The sequence below is a fragment of the Pristiophorus japonicus genome, chromosome 4 (genome assembly GCF_044704955.1).
Source record: "Pristiophorus japonicus isolate sPriJap1 chromosome 4, sPriJap1.hap1, whole genome shotgun sequence".
Classification (NCBI taxonomy): Eukaryota; Metazoa; Chordata; class Chondrichthyes; family Pristiophoridae; genus Pristiophorus; species Pristiophorus japonicus.
The window spans coordinates 94,566,821-94,591,280 of NC_091980.1; the positions used below are offsets into that span (position 1 = coordinate 94,566,821).

Consider the following 24,460-nt stretch of genomic DNA (forward strand, 5'->3'; position numbering starts at 1 on the left):
GCCCCTTCCATGACTAGTGGTGTGGGTGCCGGTGGGACATTCCATGGTTTCCCACCTTCCGAGGTTGCGGGTTCCAGTAGTGGGGTACAGCAAGTCACAACCAGGGCCCCATCGTCCCAGGCTGCGGGTCCCAATGGGATGCAGCGAGGCACACCCAGGGCCCCACCTTCTGAGGCTGCGGGTCCCAGTGGAATGCAGCGAGGCAGACCCAGGGTGAGGGGAAGGAGAACTCGACCACGCTCTCCTGAGATGCAGGATATAACAGATGTGGTTCAGATGATGTCATTGAGTGCAGAGAGCATTGGCCTTACACAATCACTCCTGGACACTATCAGTGAGTGATGAGGTAGCGGGACTGTCGGGAGAAGTAACAACACTCACCGGGACCATCAGTGAGGGAATATTGTCCATCAGGGAAGGAATGTTTCAGTCCGCTGAGACATTGTCAGGGTGCATGAGGGACGACATGTGTGAGTTAGCTGCTGCAATAAGGGAACACGACCAGACATTGACACAATCAACTACCATTCCCACTGCAATCCCCACACCAGCCTCTGAAGAGTCCCAAGCCAGGCCTTCCACATTACCACCTGAACCCCCCACCCCGCCCCACCCCCATCAAGAAATGAGCATTACCCGAGATGTTAGAAGAAATAAGCTTGGTACCAAGCCCCAAATCACTGTGCCACCGCCTGCGGGCAGTCCAAGACCAAGCGCAGCGGGCGGTGTTAGACTATAGGGGATAAAAGCTGTGTGCAGCCTTTCTTTGCTGCTGTTGCTGTTGATGTTGTTACTTTTGTAACTGTTCTCACATTAAAAGTTTTTTGTAAGTTATGTAAATTTACAAGTTTATAAGTGATCTTAAAGTTTTTAAGTGATCTTAAAGAGTCATATTAAAGTAAAGTTTGATACAAGAATAATTTTATTACAGTAAAGTTAAGTACATTGTAAACTTTTGAATAAAATATATTTTACATTAAAACTGAATCATGTTCCATTAACACATCACAACATTATGGAACCGCTCTAAACAACAAACATGTCCATGTGGAATAGTTGTCGCTGAGCCCTCAGGCATCAGTAAAGCATTCACGGATGAGCTGCTGGCGCAAGGCTCGAGAAATCGTTAAAGGGGCACGATGATCCACCCTCCTCCGCCGTCGTGCTCCGGCCTCAGACACTTGCATGCTTTCCTCATCATCGTCATCCTCCTCCTCCTCCTCCTCCTGCTCGTCACCTGCAGCTTCCACATTATTATCATCAGCCACTCTCACCTCAGGTGGGTCTTCCACTATCGGCTGCTGCCTCATGATGGCTAAGTTATGCAGCATGCAGCAGACAACTGACCGGCAGTCTCAGGGGAGTATTGCAAGTAGCCTCCAGAATGGTCCAGCATCGGAAATGCTGTTTCAAGATGCCAATGGTCCTCTCTATGATGCTGCACGTCGCAATGTGCGACATGTATTCATGGTCAGCTTCCGTCCGGGCTACGCGTAGGGGCATCATGAGCCAGGTGGCGAGGCGGTACCCTTTGACTCCAAGTAGCCAGCTCTGCCTTTCTGGCTGCTGCTGAAACATGGCAGATATAACGCTGTCGCATAGGATGAACGCATCATGGGTGCTGCCAGGGTATCTAGCATCGTCTGACATGATGCGATGCATGTTGTCACACATGAGCTGTACATTAATGGAGTGGAAGCCTTTTCTATTCCTGAACATCTCGGAATCCTCCAAAGGTGCTTGCAAGGCGATGTGGGTACAATCAATGCAGCCCTGTTCCTTTGGGAAGCCAGCAATCCTTGAGAACCCCATAGCCCTGTCATGGATTGCTTGGGTGGTCATTGGGAACTTGATGAAATCATTCCTCTGCGCATACAATGTAGCCGTGCCCTGGCAAATGGAGATATGTATTACATCTCCAGTTGTAGCTTGAAATGATCTGGAGGCATAGAATGAAAGTGCAGCTGTAATCTTCACTTCAACTGACAAAGCAGTCCACCTGACGTTTCTCAGCTGCAGGTCTGGTCTCAGCAACTCACAGATCTCACGGACAACTTCTCTGTGGAAACGCAGCCTTCTGATACAGTCTGCATCACTCAGGTGCAGGTACGAATGCCTGTCTCGATATTGCCGAGGTGGGTAAGGCCTCCTGCCCAGCACCCTATGGGCTCTAATGTTCCTGATGTGATGAGCTCTAATCAATTGTCTCCTATGTAGCACAATGACGCAGAATGCTCTTACAAGGTATGGCATTGTCAATATTGCCCCCATATATAAAGTTAAACTTTCAAAGAAGCTCAAAACTGCAGGAAAGCAGGCAGCACAGATTTGCAGTTCTCTCTCTCTCTCCCCAAGGTCTGTATGGATGGGCCACAGCCAAAGGTCTTTTGTCCTCACCTCTCTCCCTCCCCGCCCACTTGAGTCTTGTGACCTTTCTCTCCCTCCACCCCCCCCTTGAGTCTTGTGACCTCTCTCCCTCCCTCCTCCCCGGGCACCAAGCCTTCAGATCAGCTGTCTGCGACCCTCTCCAGTCCCCGAGTGAGGTGCCTTCCTGGTCCGCTGTGGTGAGTACCTGTCTGTGGCCCCCAAGTGCATGCCGTTGGGGTTACACCTGCCTCCATGCAGCGGTCATAGAAAAAAATATAGAAACATAGAAAATAGGTGCAGGAGTAGGCCATTCAGCCCTTCTAGCCTGCACCACCATTCAATGAGTTCATGGCTGAACATGCAACTTCAGTACCCCCTTCCTGCTTTCTCGCCATACCCCTTGATCCCCCAAGTCGTAAGGACTTCATCTAACTCCCTTTTGAATATATTTAGTGAATTGGCCTCAACTACTTTCTGTGGTAGAGAATTCCACAGGTTCACCACTCTCTGGATGAAGACGTTTCTCCTCATCTCGGTCCTAAATGGCTTACCCCTTATCCTGAGACTGTGACCCCTGGTTCTGGACTTCCCCAACATTGGGAACATTCTTCCTGCATCTAACCTGTCTAAACCCGTCAGAATTTTAAACGTTTCTATGAGGTCCCCTCTCATTCTTCTGAACTCCAGTGAATACAAGCCCAGTTGATCCAGTCTTTCTTGATAGGTCAGTCCCACCATCCCGGGAATCAGTCTGGTGAATCTTCGCTGCACTCCCTCAATAGCAAGAATGTCCTTCCTCAAGTTAGGAGACCAAAACTGTACACAATACTCCAGGTGTGGCCTCACCAAGGCCCTGTACAACTGTAGCAACACCTCCCTGCCCCTGTACTCAAATCCCCTCGCTATGAAGGCCAACATGCCATTGCTTTCTTAACCGCCTGCTGTACCTGCATGCCAATCTTCAATGACTGATGTACCATGACACCCAGGTCTCGTTGCACCTCCCCTTTTCCTAATCTGTCACCATTCAGATAATAGTCTGTCTCTCTGTTTTTACCACCAAAGTGGATAACCTCACATTTATCCACATTATACTTCATCTGCCATGCATTTGCCCACTTACCTAACCTATCCAAGTCACTCTGCAGCCTCATAGCATCCTCCTCGCAGCTCACACTGCCACCCAACTTAGTGTCATCCGCAAATTTGGAGATACTACATTTAGTCCCCATGTCTAAATCATTAATGTACAATGTAAACAGCTGGGGCCCCAGCACAGAACCTTGCGGTACCCCACTAGCCACTGCCTGCCATTCTGAAAAGTACCCATTTACTCCTACTCTTTGCTTCCTGTCTGACAACCAGTTCTCAATCCACATCAGCACACTACCCCCAATCCCATGTGCTTTAACTTTGCACATTAATCTCTTGTGTGGGACCTTGTCGAAAGCCTTCTGAAAGTCCAAATATACCACATCAACTGGTTTTCCCTTGTCCACTTTACTGGAAACATCCTCAAAAAATTCCAGAAGATTTGTCAAGCATGATTTCCCTTTCACAAATCCATGCTGACTTGGACCTATCATGTCACCTTTTTCCAAATGCGCTGCTGTGACATCCTTAATAATTGATTCCATCATTTTACCCACTACTGAGGTCAGGCTGACCGGTCTATAATTCCCTGTTTTCTCTCTCCCTCCTTTTTTAAAAAGTGGGGTTACATTGGCTACCCGCTGTCGATAGGAACTGATCCAGAGTCAATGGAATGTTGGAAAATGACTGTCAATGCATCCGCTATTTCCAAGGCCACCTCCTTAAGTACTCTGGGATGCAGTCCATCAGGCCCTGGGGATTTATCGGCCTTCAATCCCATCAATTTCCCCAACACAATTTCCTGACTAATAAAGATTTCCCTCAGTTCCTCCTCCTTACTAGACCCTCTGACCCCTTTTATATCCGGAAGGTTGTTTGTGTCCTCCTTAGTGAATACCGAACCAAAGTACTTGTTCAATTGGTCTGCCATTTCTTTGTTCCCCGTTATGACTTCCCCTGATTCTGACTGCAGGGGACCTACATTTGTCTTTACTGACCTTTTTCTCTTTACATATCTATAGAAACTTTTGCAATCCGCCTTAATGTTCCCTGCAAGCTTCTTCTCGTACTCCATTTTCCCTGCCCTAATCAAACCGTTTGTCCTCCTCTGCTGAGTTCTAAATTTCTCCCAGTCCCCGGGTTCGCTGCTATTTCTGGCCAATTTCTATGCCACTTCCTTGGCTTTAATACTATCCCTGATTTCCCTTGATAGCCACGGTTGAGCCACCTTCCCTTTTTTATTTTTATGCCAGACAGGAATGTACAATTGTTGTAGTTCATCCATGCGGTCTCTAAATGTCTGCCATTGCCCATCCACAGTCAACCCCTTAAGTATCATTCGCCAATCTATCCTAGCCAATTCACGCCTCATACCTTCAAAGTTACCCTTCTTTAAGTTCTGGACCATGGTCTCTGAATTAACTGTTTCATTCTCCATCCTAATGCAGAATTCCACCATATTATGGTCACTCTTCCCCAAGGGGCCTCGCACAATGAGATTGCTAATTAATCCTCTCTCATTACACAACACCCAGTCTAAGATAGCCTCCCCCCTAGTTGGTTCCTCGACATATTGGTCTAGAAAACCATCCCTTATGCACTCCAGGAAATCCTCCTCCACCGTATTGCTTCCAGTTTGGTTAGCCCAATCTATGTGCATATTAAAGTCACCCATTATAACTGCTGCACCTTTATTGCATGCACCCCTAATTTCCTGTTTGATGCCCTCCCCAACATCACTACTACTGTTTGGAGGTCTGTACACAACTCCCACTCACGTTTTTTGCCCTTTGGTGTTCTGCAGCTCTACCCATATAGATTCCACATCATCCAAGCTAATGTCTTTCCTAACTATTGCATTAATCTCCTCTTGAACCAGCAATGCTACCCCACCTCCTTTTCCTTTTATTCTATTCTTCCGGTCCTACTGCCGCCGGCTCCTGCCCGGAGGAATCTACCAGCTCGGCGGGCGCGAGAACACTTTTGCGCCGTGCGTGCTAGCGGACGTCAGTGGGCGGTTCCCAGCGGTCCTCCCCTCCCACCTAGAGGAAACTGGCATCGAGGGGAAATCGTCCAAAAAACTCAGTGACAGCCGATGGCAGCGGGCTGTAAGGCCACCAAGTTCAGGCCCTAAGTCATTTAATTAGATTTCAAATCTTGAGTTTTTCTGAACTTTTGTCCAGAGATAATGTTGAAGTCAATTTGCAGACCGCTATGGGCCTGAATTTGCGGTCGGAGGCCTCCTGCAGGTGGATGCCTCCGAACCACAATAAAACTACGAATCTATCTGATGGTCCTTGATCCATGAAGACTTGTGATCCTGAGCCTGCAGACATATGCATGCGTAAAGCGCACGTATCCCAGGGACGCATGTGGTTCGCAAGCGGATCACGTGAGCTGGCCCAACGAATCAAAAAGAGGATTCCCATTATGCTTATGGGGATTCCATTTACGTACAGAATCCCTATAAGCTTTTAGGAATCACCCAAAAAATACATTTTAACAATATTAAAATTTTAAAAAATCACTACCTGTTTAAAATTAATTAAAATACAATTTAAACATTTAAAACAAAAATTACATTTTTGAAAAATAAATGTAAACATTTTTCATGAGGACAAAAATAACAAACTTATTTTACAAGTTTTTGAATGTTAAAATGATTTTAAAAATATATTTTAATATTTATTTAAACCTTTATGCTGGTAAAATAAATCCTTACATCTGCTTTTACCAGGCGTAAGTGTTTCATGGGGATTCACTGGGCAGTTGTTGGGCAAATGTCCATTTTCCGGGGATGTGGATGATCTGTCAAGAAGATTATTGACAGAGCGCAAGTTCCAGGTTTTTATCATGCGCAGTACATGCAGAAAGCCAGAAATTGCAGGCACTTATGGCGGGTACACGTTCATAGGCCACGGAAAATCCGGGCCTATGTACCCGTAACATAAAAATATTGTTATTGTTAGTATGACTTGAATACACACATGTGCATGCATGCATACACACACACACCATTCTCTTCTCTGTGGGATATATTCAGGTTCTTAATTTTAATTATCCACAAAGGAATTTCAGAGTTTTTCTAGTATTCGCCACTATGTTTGCCACCTTTGTAAAGGTGGATAAACTGTTTCACTGTCAGCAATATTTGAGGAGTGGACAGGAAAATGTTGTCTTCTGGAGTTGGATAAAATGATTAATTTATTTCAAAATTGCAATTGACTTTCACTATCTTTACTAGAATTAAGCTGCAAGGAAGCTGAGTCCAGTCAAATATGTGTTTCTTTGCAAGTAGGAAAATCAATATATGTCTTCTTAAAACCTTAAGTTTATGTTGCATGATGTGGAAAGTTTGCCTTAGAGATTTGACTATGAACAAAATCATCCAACACGTGACAAACACACTTTCATAGTACGGAGGCTAGAATGTCTAATTGGAAGGAACGGTGAAAGGCAAACTTAATCCCTGCACTACCAGAGAGCTGAAATAGTTTATGTTTTTGTTGTTACTGGAATCAAATGAATCAGAACTTTTACAATTGCAAATACAATACTGTACTAGTGAATAACTAATTGCATAATAGATACAGGATAAAGGATTGAACTGTTAAATATTAGTACAGGGTACAATGTACTTCTATTAGAAATACATAATTCATTTTGTACATTTGGTATGCTCTAAATAGTTTGGAGGAAAGTATTCATTAGTACAAGAAAAGCTCAGAGGAAAGTAAAATTACTCTAATTACAATGAAGGAATACTTAAACAAACGCTGCTCGCGTTGGTCATGAGGAAGAACTGAAACAATCACATTGACAACACAAGAGATTGGTGTGCAAAATTAAAGCACATGGTATTGGGGGTAATGTACTGAAATGGATAGAGAACTGGTTGGCAGACAGGAAGCAGAGAGTCGGGATTAACGGGTCCTTTTCAGAATGGCAGGCAGTGACTAGTGGGGTGCCGCAGGGCTCAGTGCTGGGACCCCAGCTATTTACAATATACATTAATGATTTAGATGAAGGAATTGAGTGTAATATCTCCAAGTTTGCAGATGACACGAAGTTGGGTGGCGGTGTGAGCTGTGAGGAGAACACTTAGAGGTTGCAGGGTGACTTGGACAGGTTAGGGGAGTGGGCAAATGCATGGCAGATGCAGTATAATGTGGATAAATGTGAGATTATCCACCTTGGTGGCAAAAACAAGAAGGCAGAATATTATCTGAATGGCGGCAGATTAGGAAAAGTGGAGGTGCAACAAGACCTGGGTGTCATGGTACATCAGTCATTGAAAGTTGGCATGCAAGTACAGTAGGCAGTGAAGAAGGCAAATGGTATGTTGGCCTTCATAGCTAAGGGTTTTGAGTATAGGAGCAGGGAGGTCTTACTGCAGTTGTACAGGGCCTTGGTGAGGCCTCACCTGGAATATTGTGTTCAGTTTTGGTCTCCTAATCTGAGGAAGGATGTTCTTGCTATTGAGGGAGTGCAGCGAAAGCTCGCCAGACTGATTTCTGGGATGGCAGGACTGATATATGAGGAGAGATTGGATCAACTGGACCTTTATACACTAGAGTTTAGAAGAATGCGAGGGGATCTCATAGCAAAATATAAAATTCTGATGGGACTGGACAGGCTAGATGCAGGAAGAATGTTCCCGATGTTGGGGAAGTCCAGAACCAGGGGACACAGTCTTAGGATAAAGAGTAGGCCATTTAGGACTGAGATGAAGAGAAACTTCTTCACTCAGACAGTTGTTAACCTGTGGAATTCCCTACCACAGAGTGTTGTTGATGTCAGTTCATTGGATATATTCAAGAAGGAGTTAGATATGGCCCTTACGGCTATAGGGATCAAGGGGTATGGAGAGAAAGCAGGAAAGGAGTACTGAGGTGAATGATCAGCCATGATCTTATTGAATGGTGGTGCAGGCTCAAAGGGCCGAATGGCCTACTCCTGCACCTATTTTCTATGTTTCTATATTTTTCTCAAAGCATTGCAAGATGTAAGGCAGTGAAAGGGATTACATCATCATGTTGAATGTTTGGCACAGGTTTTTTTATTTGCTGAACTTTTTAGTGAAGCCCGTGTTTCTTTAAATAGCATAGAGTAGAATATGTATACTGGCCAGATAGAGAATTAAATTAATGTCCAAAATCTTCCTTGAAAAATAATGGCGAGTTTGCAATGCACGCCATTGATAATGCACAAAATGGCCAGCAAGTTCAGGTGAAAAAGAGATATGTCGTGAGTAGCGAATATCCACAACCTGCTCGTTGATTTATGCCACTCGTACTTTGCCTCACACAAATGGCAGCTCCCCCTCGTCCTCCCTTTTAATTTTAAGAACTTGTTGTCTTTGCACATTAATTGCCCATTAAACCCGCCACAGAAAATTAGGGCTTGTACTTAACAGCCTAAGTACCCTTTCACTGACATGGTAATTTTTAAAGCAACACCAATCAACCTCTCCAGCCCAGAAAGGGAGCTATTTAAATTGTTGAGTTTAATTCCTACATGCAGTAAATTCTTCGTCAACATTTAAAAAATCTTAATCCAATTTTTTATTTCCCTCTCTTTATTTTTCCTTTTGTACCTGATTTGACTCCTTTTCCATTGTCACTCAGGTTTTTTTCTCAATCCTTCAATCTTATTGGTTAAGGAGATAGACTGTTGGTCCAATCATTCACCTGGGTCCCAAATGCCCCAATGCCCTCACCACGCCATTATCAGTTCTAACTTCCAGCAAGTTACAAGGCAAAAGCAATTTGAGCTGAATGGTGCAGGAAAAAGTCTAACTCATGGCACCAGCTATGAGATGCCCCACTCCAGCAAGATTTGGGCCATTATTATAGACAGTTTCTAAATGAACAACAGAAGTATAGATTCCAAAGATGTTGATTAGTTGCTTGTCAGTATTGACGTGGATTTATTCAGAAATCATTGGTTTAAATAGCGTTGTTGTTTGAATGGTTTAATGATGCGCACTCTGGACTCGAAATCCAGCGATCCGTGTTCAAATCTACATTAATGATTTAGACGAGGGGATTAAATGTAGTATCTCCAAATTTGCAGATGACACGAAGTTGAGTGGCAGTGTGAGCTGCGAGGAAGCTGCTATGAGGCTGCAGAGTGACTTGGATAGGTTAGGTGAGTGGGCAAATGCATGGCAGATGAAGTATAATGTGGATAAATGTGAGGTTATCCACTTTGGTGGTAAAAACAGAGAGACAGACTATTATCTGAATGGTGACAGATTAGGAAAAGGGGAGGTGCAACGAGACCTGGGTGTCATGGTACATCAGTCATTGAAGGTTGGCATGCAGGTACAGCAGGCGGTTAAGAAAGCAAATGGCATGTTGGCCTTCATAGCGAGGGGATTTGAGTACAGGGGCAGGGAGGTGTTGCTACAGTTGTGCAGGGCCGTGGTCACAGTCTAAGGATAAGGGGTAAGCCATTTAGGACTGAGATGAGGAGAAACTTCTTCACCCAGAGAGTGGTGAACCTGTGGAATTCTCTACCACAGAAAATTGTTGAGGCCAATTCATTAAATATATTCAAAAAGGAGTTAGATGAAGTCCTTACTACTAGGGGGATCAAGGGGTATGGCGAGAAAGCAGGAATGGAGTACTGAAGTTGCATGTTCAGCCATGAACTCATTGAATGGCGATGCAGGCTAGAAGGGCCGAATGGCCTACTCCTGCACCTATTTTCTATGTTTCTATGTTTCCATGTTTCTATAGCTGCCTCATGTCTCAAAACTTACCACTGAATTATTTAAAGTTGTGAAAATGGTATTGCGAATATACGGGTCTGCTTTTGCAGTATTGAGTGAGCAACAAAGCAATGGACAAATCGTAAGACCGGGCGTCGTGCCCACTTCCGAGTCAGCTGCAATTTTGTGGTCTGCTGCATTTTATGTGCTAGAGTCCTTGAACCGATTTCATGCTTTAACCTCATTAAGGTCCCAGATTCATGCAACAGCACAATTTTGTGGGGTTGATGATGGGTTTAATTTTTTTTCATTGTGCATCCATTTGGTAGGGGAAAAAGAGAATCTCCCTGGATTAAGGAGTGCTTAACCTGGCAAAGGCATTGTACAATATTTCACTTTGTTGTAATGGAGGTTTCCATCACTAGTTGTTTATAATGAGAGAGTGTATATTTGTGCGTGAGGAATGCAATACTCACTTTCCAGTGAATCAAACATGAGACGGAGTCCACTGCGATTGCAACGATGTTCATACTAATTGTGGCCTGGTAAACATTCAGAGTGATTGAATGCAGTGATCATTTCCAGGCATTGTTTAAGTTTTCTGTTGTGTAGCTCTAAAGCATGCACTCCCATGTTCTGACACTAGGGAGTGCATCCCCTGACATCCCAAGGGACCCCAGCATCCCTTGGGAGCAATATATATAAGCCCGCCCCTAAGGCGTGTTCCTAACTCTGGAGTGTCTTAATAATGACTGAGGTCACTGTTACTTTAACCTCCCTGTGTGCCGTCTCATCTGTGTTAGGAACACAATAACTGGCGACGAGTATACGAATCCAAAGCAAAAATGCAGCAAACTGTGGGCATCCTGGAGAAGTTCTCGGAGGGTGAGGACTGGGAAGCCTATGTCAAATGGCTAGTCCAGTATTTTGTAGCCAATGTAGCCAAGGATGGAGAAGGAAGCGCTGCAAAAAGGAGAGCAGTCCTCCTCACAGTCTGCGGGGCACCGACCTACAGCCTCATGAAGAATCATCTGGCTCCGGTGAAACCCACAGATAAGTCGTATGAGGAGCTGTGTACACTGGTTCAGGAGTATCTTAACCCAAGGGAGAGCGTGCTGATGGCGAGGTATCGGTTCTACATGTGCCAGCGAACTGAAGGTTCGGAAGTGGCGAGGTACGTTGCCGAGCTAAGGCGACTTGCAGGACAATGTGAATTTGATGGCTACCTGGAGCAGATGCTCAGAGACTTTTTTATACTGGGCATTGGCCACGAGACCATCCTACGAAAATCTTTGATTTGTAGAGACACCGACCCTCAGTAAGGCCATAGCACAGGCATTTATGTCCACCAGTGATAACACCAAACAAATCTCTCAGCACACAAGTGCTAGCAATGTTCATAAATTAATTGGAACTGTGTTTGCGAGCAGAAATGTACAGGGTAGAAACCACGAGTCTGCAACTGCCAGCAGGCCTCAGGTGAAACAGATGACACAGAATCCGCAACAAAGGATGAATGCACGGCAATTCACACCTTCTTGGCGTTGTGGAGGCTTCCATTCAGCCTATTCATGCCACTTCAAAGGGTATGTTTGCAAGAGCTGTGGAACAATGGGGCACCTCCAACGAGCTTGCAGCTCGCAAAACCTGTTAACCACCATGTGACAGAGGAAGATCGGTCCATGGTGGCTCAAAGCAATTTCGAGCCTCAGAGAGAGGAGGCAGAGGCTGAAGTAGATGGGGTGCACACATTTTCGACGAAATGTCCACCTATAATGCTAAATGTAAAATTGAATGGCTTACCCGTAGCCATGGAACTGGACACTGGCGCGAGCCAATCCATCATGAGTACAATGATATTTGAGAGACTGTGGTGCAACAGGGCACTCAGACCAGCCCTGAGCCCCATCCACACGAAACTGAGAATGTTCACCAAAGAGCTCATCACTGTCCTGGGCAACGCCATGGTCAAGGTCACATACGAGGGCATGGTGCACGAACTGCCACTCAGGATTGTCCCAGGCGATGGCCCCATACTGCTTGGAAGGAGCTGGCTGGGCAAAATCCGCTGGAACTGGAATGACATCCGAGCACTATCACATGTCAATGAGGCCTCACGTACCCAGGCTCTTAACAAATTTCCTTCCCTTTTTGAGCCAGGCATTGGAAACTTTTCCGGGGCGAAGGTGCTGATCCACTTGGTCCCAGAGGCACGACCCATTCACCACAAGGCGCGAGCGGTACCTCACATGATGAGGGAGAGAGTGGAAATCGAGCTGGACGGGCTGCAACGCGAGGGCAGCATTTCCTCAGTGGAATTCAGCGAATGGGCCATCCCGATTGTTCCAGTACTCAAAAGTGAAGGCATGGTCAGGATTTGCGGCGATTATAAAGTAACTATTAATCGTTTCTCATTACAGGACCAATAGCTGCTACCTAAGGCAGACGAGCTATTTGCGACACTGGCAGGAGGCAAGACGTTCACCAAGCTCGACCTGACTTTGGCCTACATGATGTAGGAGCTGGAGGAGTCTTCGAAGAGCCTCACCTGCATCAACATGCACAAGGGACTGTTCATCTACAAAAGATGCCCGATTGGAATTCAGTCGGCTGCAGCGATCTTCCAGAGAAACATGGAGAGCCTACTTAAGTCGGTACCATGCACGGTGGTTTTTCAGGACGACATATTGGTCATGGGTTGGGACACCGTCGAGCACCTACAAAACCTGGAGGAGTTCCTCCAGCGACTGGACGCGTAGGGCGGCGGCTGACGAGGTCGAAATGCGTCTTCATGGCAACAGAAATGGAGTTTTTGAGGAGAAAGATCGCGGCGGACGGCATTTGGCCCACAGACGCCAAGACAGAGGCTATCAGGAATGCGCCCAGACCAAAGGACATCACGGAGCTGCGGTCGTTCCTGGGACTCCTCAACTATTTTGGTAACTTCCTACCGGGGTTAAGGACCCTCTTAGAGCCCCTACATGTGTTATTGCGTAAAGGTAAGAACTGGGTACGGGGAAAAAACCAAGTAATTGCTTTTGAGAAAGCCAAAAACATTTTATGCTCCAACAAGCTGCTTGTATTGTATAACCCATGTAAAAGACTTGTGCTAGCATGTGATGCGTCGTCGTATGGAGTCGAGTGTGTATTTCAACAAGCTAACGTTGCGGGGAAGTTGCAACCTGTCGCCTATGCCTCCAGGAGCTTGTCTAAGGCTGAGAGGGCCTGCAGCATGATTGAGAAAGAGGCATTAGCATGTGTGTTCGGGGTAAAGAAAATGCATCAGTACATGTTTGGCCTCAAATTTGAGCTGGAAACCGATCACAGGCCCCCTCATATTCCTGTTCGCTGAAAACAAGGGGATAAATACTAATGCCTCAGCCCGCATACAAAGGTGGGCACTTGCGCTATCAGCATATCATCCGCCATAGGCCAGGCACCGAGAACTGTGCGGATGCTCTCAGTCGGCTACCATTGCCCACCACGGGGGTGGAAATGGCGCAGCCTGCAAACTTGTTGATGGTGGCGCAGCCCGCAGACTTGTTGATGGTCATGGAAGTGTTTGAAAATGAAAAATCACCTGTCACGGCCTGCCAGATTAAGACTTGGACCAGCCAAGATCCTCTGCTGTCCCTCATAAAAAACTCTGTACTGCATGGGAGCTGGGCCAGCATCCCTGTTGAAATGCAAGAGCTAATCAAGCCGTTCCAGCGGCGAAAGGATGAGCTGTCCATTCAGGCAGACTGCCTGTTGTGGGGTAACTGCGTAGTGCTACCCAAAAAAGGCAGGGAGAAGTTCATCTCGGATCTCCACAGCACACACCCGGGTATAGTAATGATGAAAGCGATAGCCAGATCCCACGTGTGGTGGCCTGGTATCGAATCTGATTTAGAGTCCTTTGTACGGAAATGCAGCATGTGTGCTCTGTTGAGCAACGCACCCAGAGAGGCACCACTAAGTTTGTGGTCCTGGCCCTCCAGACCATGGTCAAGGATCCATGTCAACTCTGCGGGCCCGTTTGTCGGTAAAATGTTCCTGGTGGTGGTGGATGCTTTTTCAAAATAGTTTGAATGTGAAATAATGTCGGGAAGCACCGCCACTACCACCATTGAAAGCCTGAGGGCCATGTTTGTCACCCACGGCCTGCCTGACATACTGGTCAGTGACAACGGGCCATGTTTCACCAGTGCCGAATTTAAAGAATTCACGACGTGCAATGGGATCAAACATGTCACCTCAGCCCCGTTTAAACCAGCCTCCAATGGGCAGGCAGAGCGGGCAGTACAAACAATCAAACAGAGCCTCAAACGAGTCACAGAAGGCTCACTCCAAACCCGCCTGTCCCGATTACTGCTCAGCTACCGCACAAGACCCCACTCGCTCACAGGGATGCCCCCGGCTGAGCTACTCCTGAAAAGGAAACTTAAAACCAGACTCTCGCTGGTTCACCCCAACCTGTATGATCAGGTAGAGAGCAGGCGGCAGCAACAAAATGTAAACAATCTTGAGTGCCTTAATAAAGACTGAGGTCACTGTCTATTACTTTAACCTCTCTGTGTGCAGTCTCATCTGTGTTAGGAACACAATATTTTCTATTTCATATGTTAACATGGGAGCACGGATCGGGATGTATCTGTGAGATCCTTTTGGGGTGTGAAGAATAGTTCTGAGGGTATTGTCTTGCATTTGAATCGTAATTCATTTGCAACTATTTAATTTGGAAGGTCAAACTAAGGATCTAAATTTATCCACCAGCTGTTGGAAGGTCTAGCCATTTATGTTTATTAATTCTCGGGATGTAGCTGTCACTGGCATCCCTAGTTGCTCTGAGAAGCTGGTGGTGGTTTGATACAACCGAGTAGGTTGCTCAGCCACTTCAGAGGGCAGTTAAGAGTCAACCACGTAGATGTGGTATGAACGTCATATATAGCTCAGAATGGACAACAATAGCAGGTTTCCTCTCCTAAAGGACAATACTGAACCAGTTGAGTTTTCACGACAATCAGTCAGCTTAATGGTCAATTTTTACTGATACCAGCTTTTTATTTCCAAATTTAAAAAAACAAAATTCAACACTCCAGGAGACTATGTTGGATTGAATGGTGATTTTATCATTGAGTATATGAGGTCAGAGTGTTGCTGTATAAATAATACCATTTCTCACTGGAAAGATGATAGCCTGTATAGCTTAACACGTTAAATTGCAGGCCATGCCAGACTTAAGAATCAGCCAACTAGTAAAAATAAGAGTGGTCCCAGCTAGATGTCCCTTGCTGAGAAAATTAATTCATTTAGAAGGATGTCTAATGAGATAAATGATGTTGCTCACAAACCTGTAAGTGGCATGTTGCTGTCTGAAGTTAAACTAAATCAGACTGATGGTTCTATTGGTCACTTTTTCTGTCAGAGGGCTCCAGCTGTAAGACCTTGCTAGAATCCACCCATTCAGCAGACTGAACAAAAATCATTTTCTTGGACTTTTTCCTTGGAACCCTGAACATCTAAGCTAAAGCCCACTTTCTTCTTAAGGGTGTCCTGCCTGGACTTTTTCTCTGTGCAGAACTTTGCCAATTGGCTGACCAACATGTAGATCTTTGTTGCTTCTCAGCACAACAGTGGGGGTTGTTTTCCTGATCCCTCCCCTTTTTGGGGGCTGGTCAGTCGAGTTGGGAATCAAGCCTGCTACCGTCCCCTTATCCGATCGTGGAACCTAATCAGACGACGCTGACACGTATTCCTGCTGTGTTTGAATGATTAAATGCTCCATCGAAATTTTAATCTGCATTTCCTAGCTCTGCTGTTCCTTGAATTTAACATTTTGAGAGCTACAGTTAACTTTCATAGTAGTGTTTTTAACATAAATTATACCAAGATCCTCCTGTGGCTGCCTACCCGGACATCCTAAAACCCGACACCAGTCTATAAAATCATCTATCTGTCAAAGTGCTGTGGTTTATTCTCATGTGACTGTATATGGACTTGCTACTCACACAGATTTGGAAAACATCTGCTGTGGACTATGATCTTTTCCCACCCCCATATCCTGTCATCATTGGTGTTCTAGCAATAGGCTAAGATATTTCAGCATTTTCTTACTTTGTGGCATGCTGTAATATTCCATAAGTTCACAAGGTCTGATATCACACTGGCCGTAGAAACACCATAGTTATTGGCTCAGACTTTCCGGGGCCTATTATCATGCATGTAGTGCGTACGTGGCTGTAAGTGCCCCACAAGTTCCAGGCTTCCGGTTGCAATGTGCATGTGCAAAACCTGGAACTTGTGATCTGTCAAGAATCTTCGATTTGCCCAACTATTGCCCAGCGAATGCATGAAACTCTTCGGCCTCGTACAAGTAGTCATAAGGGCTTTTACCAGCATATGGGTTTAAATAAATATTAAAATATTTAAAATTTATTTTAATATTCAAAAACCTGTAAAATAAGTTTACGTTTATTTTTCCAAAAATAAAATTTTTGTTTTAAATGTTTAATTACATTTTATTTTAATTAATTTTAAACATAATGATTTTTAAAAATTTCAGTGTTGTGCACATGTATTTTTTGGGTGTATGGGGATTCCATATGTAAATGGGAATCGCCTTTGCTGATTGGTTGGGCCAGCCGATGTGATCCCAGGGACGCTTGTAAACCACATGCTCCATTGGGATATGTGGGCCTCTACGCATGCGTACACCTGCAGGCCCAGGAACATGAGTCTTCATGGATCCAGGATATCAGGTAGGTTCGTAGTTTTATTGCGGTTCGGAGGCATCCGCCCATGAGAAGCCTCTGTCTGTAAATTCAGGCTCATTATCATAGAATCATATTTGTTACAGCATTTGTTTAATACATTTATTTCTCTTTTTTGTAGACCATGCAACATTTAATGCATTTTGAGTTTATTAAAAGTAATGAAACAAACAATAAAAATTATTCATATATGAGGGATTATGTTTCTGGCCTTTTATTTTTATATTGAACATAAGAAATAGGAGCAGGAGTAGGCCATTTGGCCCCTTGAGCTTGCTCCATCATTCAATAAGATCATGGTTGATCTGATCCTGGCCTCAACACCACTTCCCCGGCCGCTCACCATAACCCTTTACTCCCTTATCATTCAAATATCTGTCTATCTCCATCTTAAATATATTCAAAGACCCAGCCTCCACAGCTTCCTGGGGTAGAGAATTCCAAAGATTCATGACCCACTGAGAGAAGAAATTCCTCCTCATTTCTGTCTTAAATTGGCGACCCCTTATTCAGAAACTATGTCCCCTAGTTATAGATTCCCTCATGAAGGGAAACATCCTCTCTGCATATACGCTGTCAAGACCCCTCAGAATCTTATATGTTTCAATAAGATCACCTCTCATTTGTCTAAACTCCAATGAGTATAGACCCAACCTGCTCAACCTTTCTTCATATGACAACACCTTCATCTCAGGAATCAACCTCATGGGCTAGATTTTACACTTTTGTGCAGCTTGCCCAAAAATGGGTGTTATTTCTGGCATGGGCGGTAAAAATGGGTTTTCAGATCACCGCTTGTCGCCCATTCTCAAAGCCCCTAGTCTCCATTTTTTAAATTGGGCGTTACTGCAAGCGATATGAAATGGGTGATAGCATTAAATCTCTCTGACCTTCTGCCGTAAAGTGTTGCCATCCTTAGCAACGGCATGGCAGCGCTCGATTCCCGCGATTCAGGAGGTCAAGGGTCATCATGACGCGCAGAAATGGAGACAGAAAGAAAGGGAGCTGAGAGGGACTGAAGTCGTGTGTGGGTGTGGTTTGGCTGCTTTGGGAGGAGGAAGAGAGAGTTTAGAGCTTTAGTGCAAATAGGGAAACAAAAATTAGCTGTTACCAGCCAGATATTTGCCCGAAGTTGGCCGATAATGGAGGGAGAAGAGGAGGCATCACAGCACGCTGTGGAGACTGACGCTCGCGAGAGCAGTGAGATGGGAGAGGAGCTCATTGGAGGGTGCAAAAGGGCAAGGAGGTTCACGGACAAGGCAAATGCCTCTCTCGTGCAGGAGGTCGAGACACGCTGGGGTGATTTTACCCAGGGAGGGCATGGGAAGCCCACCCCAAAGGCCTACCAGAAGATATAACAGAGGTGGTCTCGTCGGCAACCAACGAGGTGCGTGAGGGCAACCAATGCCGCAAACGATGGAACGACCTTGTGGAATCCGCAAGAGTATTACATTTATTTACATGTACTTACGTATTTATATAATTTGATTTGTAACAGTCATGAGTGACTATCAGCAGATGCGAGGTCTTTCACTTTTACCGGGAATGTTGTACTCAAAGCCTGCGGTCACGATGCATGTCTTTAGGTAAAGAATGGTAATTATAATAATCATGATTACTTCGGTCCGTTATGTGTTATCAGTCTCTGTGACAGCACCTAGCAATGATATCACACAAGGATCTCAGGCGATGTCGTCCTGTCACCTTTTATAGAAGAAGCTATTGACGATGAGGTCCGTGCAGAGGCGAACGGGTGGGGGGCCACCAGTTCCCAGCGACATCACAGAGATTAAGGAGCCGGTGCTCACACTCATGGGGAAGCACACCCGGATAGCCAGGCAAGCATCTGCAGACCCTGAAGTGAAGCAACGTGAGTAAAGTTTACACCATTGCGTGATGTAAAGTCAATAGCTGCTATACCCACTCATATCCGAACAATCATATATGATAGATGATTTCTAAAATTGTCATAGAAATAATGATGGCCTAATGAAAATCATTGCAATGCACCATGTGTTGATGGTCATGAAATGTGATGTCTGTGATGATCTTGATAGCAGTGGTACTTTTGTCATGCATATGCTGTGTGTAGCGCTGGAATCACCTTATGACCCTAGCACCCCTTTCTCCTCTAATAACCTCATTTGTGTTTTGCAGCTCAACCAGCAGCACGGCCCCAGGCAAGACCACAGAGGCCAGAAGGTGGGGGCGTGGGGCCGGACTCACTGGACGATCCTACATCTGCTGAGGAGCTCCAATTTTCGCCCGTCAATCTGCTGGGTCTGTTCTCTTTGGTGATTGCACGGACTTCGAGGAACCTGCATCGCCACGCTCCGGAAGCCATTCCACCCCAAGACCATCTAGTGCTCCTCCGGTCATTCCCGCCTCCACTCTGGAGGTATCGGCCCCAAGTACCTCACCACAGAGCACCCCATTTGTCCCCAGGACGGCACCGACACTGCGGAGGTTTCGTGGACACGGCAGGTTTGGTCCACGAGCGCGACGTAAGAGCGGAGAGATGGTATAGTTGTCCAGGAGGACTGTAGATATTTGTAACCAGCTCCTCGAAGCATTGGGGGGCATATCCCTACAGCTGGCCACCAAGACTGAGTATATTCCATGGATGGCAGAGGCCCTAGAGGCGATAGCCAGGAACACTGCTGGCACAGGCCTCCCAGTGGTCCCGGAGTGTGGTACTCCATCCCTAAGTTCCGCACCACCACTGCAAGCGACAGATGAGAGGCAGGACCAAGATCCTGCTTTTGGATCAGGGAATATTCCCCCCTTGGTACCCCCCACTCCCGTACCCGTGCAACCACCGCCTCTGCCTTCATTCCCCCCTAATGAGGCACCGCCTGAGGAGCTCTTCAGCCAGGCAGCATGGAACGAGGAGGGAAGGGGTAGAGGTGAGGCAAAGAAGAGGAGGGGGGAAGGAAAGTGAGGTGTATGTCCGCAGGTGATAGCTGTGTTATATCTGTGTAATATATGGGGGGAGGGGACCACCCTCCTGCTTTGCATTTGTATTCTGTGTTGCTGGACATGTTGACCATTTGATTGATGCTAATGGTGGAAAAAGTGGGATGTGGGTGGGGGTTGGGTGTTTTTGCCCGTGATACTTATGATTTCAGACCAATGTTGGTATAAAAATATTTTTATTGAACATTACCTTGTTGCGCATTGTCTTAGATAGCTGGACCGTTACACACTAGTGATTCCTTAACATGAAAGGGTTAAATAAAACTTAACTTCAATCAATGTAAACTTTAACTGGCACCGAGATGATGGCCACCATTGATGTCTGAGCTGCACACACATAGCAGTGTGTCAGCGTTGTCACTCACAGCAACGTTCTTTAAGGCAAATTGTTCAGATATCAGCCCCTCACGTAAGAGTCTTGCAACTATATTGCCACCACGGGCCCTTTCTTGTGGTCTGGAGGGGGTCGTGGGCATGGTTGCAAAGCCAGCCTGATTGTCTGGCCCTAGGTCAGCGTCCATCCCCTCGTCCTCCTCTTCCTCTCTCTCCTGAGGTGGAACATCAGTCCCTTCTGGCAATTCTTGGCCCCTCCTCATAGCCAGGTTGTGCAGCATGGAGCACATGACCAAGAATTTAGCTACTTGCTCAGTGTTGTATTGTAGCCCCCCTCCTGAGTGGTCCCGACATCTGAAGCGCTGCTTAGGCAAAGTTATTGTTTTCTGGACCACATTGCTTGTGTCTTTGGTTATGTCGCTTCTCGGCCTCAGTGTGGGTGTCACACAGAGGGGTCATCAGCCAGATGGCTAGGCCACATCGGTTATCACCAAGCATCCAGCATTGTCCTTGTGGCTGACTCTTAAAGATGTCAGAGACAGCACTCTCACGCAGGATGTGAGCCTCACCGAAGCTGCCCGGACATTTGGCATTCACTGCCATTATGATCTGGTTGTGGTCGGCAACTCGTTGGACTTTCAGGGAGTGAAATCCTTTTCTGTTACGAAAGGAACCGGACGCGTAGAAAGACAGTGCCGCGGTGACCTTGACCTCGACCTCGACTGACACTGATGTCCTGATGGCAGGCTGCATATGTGGCCTGATGAGCTCACGTATTTCATTGATCACGACCTTGTGGAAGTACAGTCTCTGAAGGCAGGTGTGGTCAGACACCTCAGGAGAGAGAGGAAGAGGAGGTGTGGCAAGACGTCTTTTCCCTGTACGTGCGGGGTGTGTTTGGTCTGGCCCTCCTCCTCATTCTTGCACATAATGATGTGCATTACACATAATGATGTGCATTACACATTGAGCCATCTGCACTCTGCAGCATCTGCGTATTAATCGATGCAGGCTGAGAAATGGCTGGCCCCATCGCAATGAAAGTATAATAGCGATTGATCATAAGCAATAATTTCCTCACTAAAATACACCTCCAGTAAACCCCCGATAGTCCAGAATCTGAAAATAGGTCTGTTGAGATGGTCACTTCAGCTGAGAACAATTCCAGAGTCAATCCAAACTCCCCAGATAGTTGAAGCACCCTTTGGAATGAAGCGACCTGCAATTTAAAAAATGGCGCCCACACCACTGTGATTCATTCAGAACAGTTCCACTTTTTCTGAGAGGTGTTTTGGGCGAGCGATATTTTGGGCGATATGTGTGCAAGGTGTTGAAAGTGATGGTGGGCGATCTTCTGGGCGTTAGTTTCGGCAAATGTGATTTTTACGACAAAAAAGTGGCCGTTCGGTATTATTGAATCTCGGCGTTAATTACATGCGGAAACTAATGCTGGGCGATATTATGGGCATTGATTTCGCTCATTCTGATGATTCTGCCCAAAAATAGTGTGCGGGCGGTATTATTTTTTTTCCTGGCGTTACGCACATGGGGAAAGTAACTCTCGGCGATAAGTTTCCGAAAAATGCATGTCAGTTTCCATTTTGTGGCTAAATGGACAATATATAGGTGTTATACATCATGTCAGTGGTAAAATGGACGTTAAGTGGGCGTTAAGCATGCAAGAAAAGTGGAAAATGTAGCCTCATGAACCTTCTCCGAACAGCCTCGAAAACAAGTAAATCCTTCCTCAAATAAGAAGACCAAAACTATATGCAGTTCTCCAGGTGTGATCTTACCAACGCCCTGTACAGTTAGAGAAGGACTTCCCTACTCCACCCACCTTGCAATAAAGGCCAACATTCCATTTGCTTTCCTGATTACTTGCTGTACCTGCATGCTAACTTCTTGTGTTTCATGCACAAGGATCTCCAGATCCCTCTGTACTACAACATTTTGTAATCCCTCCCCATTTAAATAGTAATTTGTTTTTTTATTTTTCCTGCCAAAGTGGATAACCTCACATTTTGCCACATTATACTCCATCTGCCAAATTTTTGCCCACTCACTGCGTTATCCTGCCCCTATCTGTGGGCTCAATTTTTCCCAAAGCATTTTTTTGGCGTACTTGAAGAGTTACGCCCGATTTTTTGTGGCCCAAGTACACCAAAAAAAAAGTGCTGTAAGTTTCCCCTTAGGATCTCTTCATTTTGGCGTGGCCTAACCCGAGGGGGGGGTAGAGCTTTGATCTGCGCCAAAAAGATCGGGCAGCCATGGTAACCAGGGACACAAGCACACAGCCAACTCGTAGCACAGGAAAAGAATTGAAAAACACATAGGGCCCAAGTTTCCACATGATAAAAAACGGGCGCCCCTCCGAGCTGGGCGCCCGTATTTCGCACCTAAAACGGCACCGGAAAAAAAACGCGCGATTCTGGAGCGCTTTGCAGCTCCTTGTCTGTTTGGCGCGGCGCCCAGGGGGGCCGGAGCCTACACTCGCACCGATTTTGTAAGTGGGAGGTGGCGGGTACCATTTAAATTAGTTTTTTTCCAGCCGGCAACGCTGCACGTGCGCGTTGGAACGTTCGCGCACGCGCAGTGTGAAGGAAACATTGGCACTCGGCCATTTTTGTAGTTCTTTGTAGCTGTTTAATTTTTGAAAATTTTTTAATAAAAGCACATTGCCATCAGCACATCAGCACTGAGGCTTCTTGCAGCCTTCTCACTGTCTCCTTCCCCCCCCAGCGGGAACGAACGGGTGCCTCCTCCCCCCCCGCGGGAACGAACGGGCACCTCCTCCCCCCCCCCGCGGGAACGAACGGGCGCCTCCCCCCCCCCCCCGCGGGAACAAACGGGCGCCTCCTCCCCTCCCCCCCACGAGAACGAACGGGTGCCTCAACTTGTGAGGCTGACTGCAGAATTCTCCCTGGCTGAAGCACTTTCACACAGGTAGGAAGATGGTTTATTTAATCTTTTCTTTGCTTATAAATGTTTATTCAGGTTGGATTTATTTGTATAATATTTGTAGAAGTATAAATAAGGATTTATTGTAGAATTTAATGACTTCCCTTCCCCCCCCCTCCTCCTCCTCGTTCTGGACGCCTAATTTGTAACCTACGCCTGATTTTTTAATGTGTAGAACAGGTTTTTTCAGTTCTACAAAAATCTTCACTTGCTCCATTCTAAATTAGTTTGGAGTACGTTTTCACTGTGGAAACTTTGAAATCAGGCGGCAGTGGCCGGACACGCCCCCTTTTGAAGAAAAAATTCTGTTCCAAAGTAGAACTGTTCTATCTGATTAGAACTGCAGAAAAAAAAATGTGGAGAATTGCGATTTCTAAGATAGTCCGTTCTCCACCAGTTGCTCCTAAAAATCAGGCGCAAATCATGTGGAAACTTGGGCCCATAATAGCAACTTACCTCCAACCCTGCTGGAAGAGCTTGCTGGTCCAGTCCCATTCTCGGTCCCCACCGGTTTGCGTGTCCTGCCGGTGCGTTTTCCTGTCTGCCGGTGCGTTCTGTGAGTTCTCCTGCCTGCCGGTGCATTAGAACATAACATAAGAACTTAAGAACTTATGAAATAGGAGCAGGAGTAGGCCACCTGGCCCCTCGAGCCTGCTCCGCCATTGAATAAGATCATGGCTGATCTGATCATGGACTCAGCTCCACTTCCCTACCCGCTCCCCATAACTCCTTATCCCCTTATCATTTAAGAAACAGTCTATTTCTGTCTTAAGATTATTCAATGTCCCAGCATCCACAGCGAATTCCACAGATCTACAACCCTCTGAGAGAAGAAATTTCTCCTCATCTCAGTATTAAATGGGCGGCCCCTTATTCTAAGATCATGCCCTCTCGTTCTCGTCTCCCCGATCAGTGGAAACATCCTCTCTGCATCTACCTTGTCAAGACCCTTCATAATCTTATACGTTTCGATAAGATCACCTCTCATTCTTCTGAATTCCAATGAGTAGAGGCCCAACCTACTTAACCTTTCCTTATAAGTCAACCCCCTCATCAACCTAGTGAAACTTCTCTAAACTGCATTCTTTGAGTTCTCCTGCCGGTGAGTTCTCCTGCCCCAACCCAAGCCGAGTGGTCTCCTCCCTTCCGGTCAAAGGCTTCGCCCCACCTCCTCTCCCTACCCCCATCCCCTCTCCCTCCCCCCACCTCTCTCTTCTTCTCCCATCTCTCTCTTCTCCCCCCCTCTCTCTTACCTTTCCTGCTG

General features: G+C 46.1%; 1 protein-coding gene across 1 annotated transcript; it reads right to left on the reverse strand.

Annotated features, from left to right (window-relative positions):
• Nucleotides 1-904: 904 nt before the first annotated feature.
• LOC139263000 (putative nuclease HARBI1) lies at nt 905-23,764 on the reverse strand. Its single transcript, XM_070878434.1, has 2 exons — nt 23,653-23,764; nt 905-2,209 (listed from the first exon to the last, which is right to left on the reverse strand). Exon 2 carries the CDS (start codon nt 1,840-1,842, stop codon nt 1,321-1,323), a length of 522 nt encoding a protein of 173 aa, XP_070734535.1. The 5' UTR covers nt 1,843-2,209; nt 23,653-23,764; the 3' UTR covers nt 905-1,320.
• Nucleotides 23,765-24,460: the final 696 nt, after the last annotated feature.

What these genes read in the sequence shown, in the direction of transcription:
- LOC139263000 (XM_070878434.1), bottom strand. Translation starts at nt 1,842, where the DNA reads ATGACCACCCAAGCAATCCATGACAGGGCTATGGGGTTCTCAAGGATT.